Source organism: Branchiostoma floridae, chromosome 18 (genome assembly GCF_000003815.2).
Source record: "Branchiostoma floridae strain S238N-H82 chromosome 18, Bfl_VNyyK, whole genome shotgun sequence".
Classification (NCBI taxonomy): domain Eukaryota; kingdom Metazoa; phylum Chordata; class Leptocardii; order Amphioxiformes; family Branchiostomatidae; genus Branchiostoma; species Branchiostoma floridae.
The window spans coordinates 6,417,646-6,423,645 of NC_049996.1; the positions used below are offsets into that span (position 1 = coordinate 6,417,646).

A 6,000-nucleotide genomic window follows, 5' to 3' on the forward strand; every position below is an offset into this window, starting at 1 on the left:
ACTTACGACGGTTAAACTGGCATTAGTTTTCGCATTTGAAATCCAAATGCCCCAAATCCGTAGGTGGGTAGACGCAGGATTTGTAGGGGTTGCAGTAGATTTCCTAACCTATGTTCTCAGCACTTTATAGTTTCGGACAGTCTTTCCTGGCTTTCTGACAGATTATACGAGTGCAGTTGTTCCATTTAAGAGGTCAAATGTTCATCTAAATAAAGACAAAAATACAGTTGCGATAGCAACAATAATCCTGCGTATTTCTCCAAACCAGATATGTAGAATATAAATAACCTAGTTCATTTCTTTACCAGTGTATAAATAAAAGACGTTTTCTGTGTTGTTTCTATTTAAAAAACACACACATAAAAACATCAACTTGGTGCCGTAGCAATCAGTTCCTGTCACAGATACAGAAAGGTGCACTATGGTATGTTCATGCGGCATGGTATCAACATTGTCATGATGTGGACAAAGGAGAACATTCATTGATAGGTTAGTGAGTGATTATGATGTAGGAAGAAAGGTTTCACTCTGGAATATAGACATACCCGTCAACGTAAACGAGTCATTGTCAGGCCCTGCCTGTCCAAACAGCGGCCGCCCACACGGTATGTGGAGATGCCACTGGTGCATGGATCAGACAATGATGAGTGTCTCAACAGATAATATTGACTAAGTCACAGTCATATGACTTGATGCTTGCTTCTAGAAGGTACAAAGCTAAAGCCGTGATGATTATTACCGTACCGATTCATTTCCGCTATCTTTGTACCCGTTCATCTTTCTGCAAGAGCATGATGGTCCTGCAAATGAACCACTCTAAGGTTGCGATAATAGTGACTTTCGGATTTCTTACCTACCGTTTCAGATGACAGGGCAGCCTTTTCACTATAACGTCTTTTGCCGAGAGCAAGTATTGTGCAGAACTCAGGCTTTCCCAAACAGACTGAGTTCAATGTATTTAAAGCTGACAAATGGGCGGAATTTTGCATCGCCATCACAACGTGCGTAGGAAGTGGGCCAATCATGCCAACGAAAACGATCACCTAAATATAGGAAGATGAGGGATGCGAGTGATTTGAAGAGGCTGCCGCTACCAGCATGATCACATCGGCCCACTTCCACATTTGAGTGAATGTTTCTGACTATTGTGAGGCAGTGTTGTACTAACTAAAAACGTTCATTCATTCATTCATTCATTCATTCATTCATTCATTCATTCATTCATTCATTCATTCATTCATTCATTCATTCATTCATTCATTCATTCATTCATTCATTCATTCATTCATTCATTCATGCAACCGTTTCACAAATGTGACTTATAGATCCATTCCAATCGTTTTTCACCTTTTTGCAAAACCAATTATAAAGTGTAATATGCATATCAAAAGGTTTGTTTGTATATCTTAGGCCACAGCAAGTAAATTTCATGGATGACAACTGTTGAAGGCTCAGATATCAACATTGGCATGCAACCTATGGACATATCTACATTATCCATGTGTGATTTCAGCTTCCTACAGTAATTGTAAGTTTGTGCGGTACGTTGGTCAGAGCGAGAGTAACTTACTCTCTGACGGACTTCAAGGGTCGCTAATAAAAACCAATCAAATGTGTTTTCTTTCAAATTTGACATTTCTAACGCTGAACAGTATTCAAATGAGACAGGTGCCCTGGTCAAAGATCGGTAAGTTTTTTAGCAACATTGTTTGATTCCATAATTTTCCGTTTGTTACCTTCGCCGAAGAAGGTAATGTTTTCAGTGCCATGTGTTGTATGTTCCTCTGTGAGTTTGTGGACCGCAGAACCTGAGAAGTTGATTTTGTATGTAGAAAACAAAGGTCAAGTTCGATCAAGGGCCTGCTAGCGGCTTTCGGCGGTACTGCATACAGTGGTACTGCAGGTTTGGGATCTCGCATTCTGGACATGCTGTGGGCTGACAATATCTGAAGTGCAGGGCTGGGTACCGGTACAGAAAATTCAGGTCCAGGTCCGGTACGGTTCAGGTCCAAATGATCAGGTCCAGGTCCGGACCTGAACCTGGACCTGATTCAGTATGACTCATACCAATGGTCCATTTCACAACAAAGAAATCTGTTTGGTGGAGTATGAGACTTACACTGGCGTTTTAAAATCCTACAACGCTAACTGCACCTGTGCGATTGGCTGTAAAACTTGGTAGAAATTACTATAAACTCTACTCTACTTCACTCTTGCTATTTTGTTCCACCTGCAAGAGCCAAAACGTGTGAATGCCTGATAAAATAATCTGTTAATTTTTTAATTGGTCCAACATCCGGTTCACCTATTTTTTTCAGGTCCGGTTTTTCTGGACCGGTCCAATAAGAAAAACCGGTTTTGTACCGCTACACTGTACCGATACCCAGCCCTACTGAAGTGCGTTAGGGCCCACGAACGGCTGGAACTGCGTTTTATTTGAGACTTTGAAAGAGACATAATCGTCACGATTTTAAGTGCGTCGGGTTGACATATGTAAATGCTAATCATGCAAATCAGGATTCAATTAATCAGGGAATTTATGCGTATATTGCCTTTATAGCGCTATTGACATATGTAACTGAGAAAGAGAGGAATAGCGATAGATATGAATTATGCACATGAAGACTTAATTTGCTAACCTGGGTACCATCCGGAAAGTAGTTCGCTCCGGCGTTGATTAACGGATATACAGTCGCTTCTAGCTCGGACGTTCATTATACACTAACGTTATATATATCGCTTCTCTGCTGTTCCGTCTGGGATCCTTGACCATCTTTACCTCTGGAATCATCCAAATTTTGGACGAGGGCGCTGATTAGTCTCTACACATGAGCGAATTATGGAATGGGTTCCAGCGCTCGTTCGAACAGGCGTTCCAACATACGAAAATCCCTCCGTCTGCTTGAGGAAGGGCCTGTTGTCATCCTACGAGCTTTATTGGCTTTATTCGTCCATTAGCTTTGATACAAGATGGTACACCGCTAGTCTTCCTCGACATAAAAGTTCACACATGCCATGACATGACATAACGTACACGTAACACATACAAAAAGTGTGGCAATGAAAAAGCATTGCCATGGCGATGGTAATATTGTTTGACTTTTTTTTTGTAACGTATTGTACTGTATCTTGATAGAGATGATTGAGGAATTGTATGCTTGGTAAGTCATGATGATGTTCCGGACTGCATGTGCTAGTGTCGTAGTGTCGCGATACGTTGGCTTAATGTGCTGTGTAGTATGATGTTGTTGATACACAAGTTAAGTATTATCATGAAGAAATATCAATACAATTAAACGACGTTAAAATTAGAAAGATTATTTCAAACATGCTACATGTTACATTGATATTTTGCAATAGTCTGCGCCTGGCCAGATAAGTGTTGGATTTCGCGTAATCCATTTTATGGCAGCGGTTCCATGGAATCAAGGCATCTGGCCAATGCTGCAATGTTGATGTAGGTATATGAATAAGCCATTCTATAACATCTGCTCAGAGATCAAGAGCTAAACGACCTTCTGTGGCATACAGGGAGATAGAAAGATACAACCAAGTTACGGTAGGTTGGTACTTGCGGGTAAAAACTTCTCGGTTCAGTTGATATGCGGGTCAAAGATATGTGCGTTTCGTGGATCTTTTTCCCTGGGGGCCAGACGGGATCGAGCCTGGTTACCACACCGCAGCCCGATCTCAGTATCTATCGTGCAGGGGTCTGGCAGGATGACTGTAGAATGGCTCTCCAATGCCCTTGGTCAGAGAGAGGAGAACCTAAGATTGATAACCACCCCAGGTAGCCAGCTACAACACACCACAGTTGGTCAGCAGGCTATTGCAGTAGCGAATCAGGGACTGGATATGGCTCAAGGGTGTATTGAGCTAATTTTCAAAATAACTTAGACCCTGGAACTTTGTAAGGTCCACATGCCCTTTCCCCGAAAAGGGTAGCGATAACTCCTTCGGGTTAAACTCCCCCGGAACGCTAATGTGAGATCGGCGGGCTGACTGGCTTGGTTCCCCGTACTAAACTCGTTAGCTACCCGGTCCTGTCTGGCTCCCAGGGTATGGATCTTGAAACGTGCTAACTGTGATTAAAACGCAAATGGATACTCGTCGGGATTTTCCTATTTTGGAATATGGATACTCGTCGGGATTTGATCATGATACAGAAGCCACTCGTGGAAGTAGGGCATGATCATGATACAGAAGCCACTCTTCATGCCGACTTAGTTTTGTTCCGTGCTACTCAGTGTACATGACGACCTGTTCGATGTGTGCCCTGGTGGTTTGTGATCTAGACGAGAGTCCTGCCTGTCGCAGTTTCGGGCAATCTGGAAAAAGATTTGGGGTGGGGGAGGCTTTTACGTCTGCCCTCTAAAGCTACCCTCAAACGGGGCGAAGGATTTCTTATCCCGAACTTTATTCTTTATCCAAAAAAAGGACTTCCGGGCCCTTGTCCCAAGAATTGTGCTAGCTTTTTTTCCCAAACGTCCACGTTTTCGTGCAGCGACCTAGCGATGAACGTTTTGGAGGCCCAGAAGGATAGTGAGGTCGGGTTTACGTCGGGGTTACGTCAATCTGAAGGGTTACCTCCTACTTCCGGGACACGTGTTCGTCGGGCCCATGCCGGCCACGGGCCGGGGTGCCATCTCCCCGCTTGCCGCTTGGTAACGTGGGTGGCCGGGGCCCTTATCGGAAGCTGGGCGCTCCAGGGAGAACATGAGATGGGGCATGGAGGATGTCAGGAGGAGGAAGAGACATGTCATCCTTTTGGGTAAGCGTGATTATCGTCGCGATGGTTCTGCTCTGTTCTGTGAGTGTGAGTGGTTCTGTTCTAATGATCAGTGGCGGTTTGTTTACATCTCCGTGAAGGGGGGGGGGGCGATTATGTGGTACTTATTTCCTCGAGGCCCTCCCTCATGGATGCCTTTGGTTATCAGTAACGCATTTATTCTGATCTGAACAAACACAGAAACGCTAAATCCCCGCTGTATCAAACACCCTAAGGTGCAGAAAGGTATCTTTAAGCTATACTACGTAATGTTTGGACAATACAGTATGTTTTTGTTGGGTTTCGCCTGCGTGCCTGCCTTGATCAGGCGGTCCAGGGCGCGACTCATCTTTAAGGGATATACATGAATGTTGTGATCGAGGCACACCTCTCGTAGCTTTCTTAGCCCGGCTTGCACCGAATGGTCCTACAACATAGAAATAAACGGAAAAAGGGGAAAATTTGTCATAACATGCCGGACTCAGTCCTGCCTGGGGCTAATAAGTCGTGTATGTGTAGACAGTCGTGAGCATGACAGGCCCATTTGTCACACCGACTCAAAGGGTGACTACCGCATTCCAAACCAAAGATACTGTGAGTCGACAACGCATGGAGAGTGTGTTCATGTTTACTATGCACTTGGGGCAGTTTGTATAAAACACCTTAAGGTGCAGTAAAGTATCTTTAGAAAGTATGTTTCTGTTGGGTACGACAAAATAATGTAATGGACTATACATTCAAAAGCAAATAACATGTACAGTAAAGATCACGGCGCTGCAATCCATGAAGATCGAGCGGGTCCAAAAGTAACCTGGAATCCAGTCTACCGTGGATTGGCCAGGCTAACTTCGGGACAGGAGAGTCTTTCTACCGCCGGGGTCACATACAATGAAAGCAGACGAAAAACCAAAATAGTGCAATTTGATGAAATTTCACCACATTCGCAGGCGTACCTCTATTGTCTCTCACCGGACGTTTGTATCAACAAGAAACCTCCTTTGTATATTAAAATGTATCTGTCTCGTGATATGTTCTGTTACTTCCCACTTGAGGCTATGCCTTGTTTGTTCATTCTCAACTTTCGGTGATGATTTCGAGCGCTCATTTGTTAGACATGAACATGACGTCTAAAATAATAGGTACAACCACACCTGGAGGCATAATGAGATCTTCACCTCACGGAGACTCATGTAATAGTTAGATTCATGGGAGTGGCCTGACTAGTACCAAAT

At 43.8% G+C, this 6,000-nt stretch overlaps 1 protein-coding gene across 3 annotated transcripts in view; it reads right to left on the reverse strand.

The window, feature by feature from the left end:
* LOC118405574 (AMP deaminase 1-like) overlaps positions 1 to 1,011 on the reverse strand; it is a 34,953-nt gene extending 33,942 nt beyond the window's left edge. The window contains exon 1 of one of the 3 annotated variants that reach the window (XM_035805122.1): positions 858 to 1,011. In XM_035805122.1, coding sequence (XP_035661015.1) covers positions 858 to 995 — 138 coding nt within the window. In that variant the 5' untranslated portion in view covers positions 996 to 1,011. Of the gene's footprint in view, positions 1 to 6; positions 157 to 853 lie in introns of those variants that run through there. The other 2 variants (XM_035805124.1, XM_035805123.1) reach the window with 2 other exon arrangements.
* Positions 1,012 to 6,000: the final 4,989 nt, after the last annotated feature.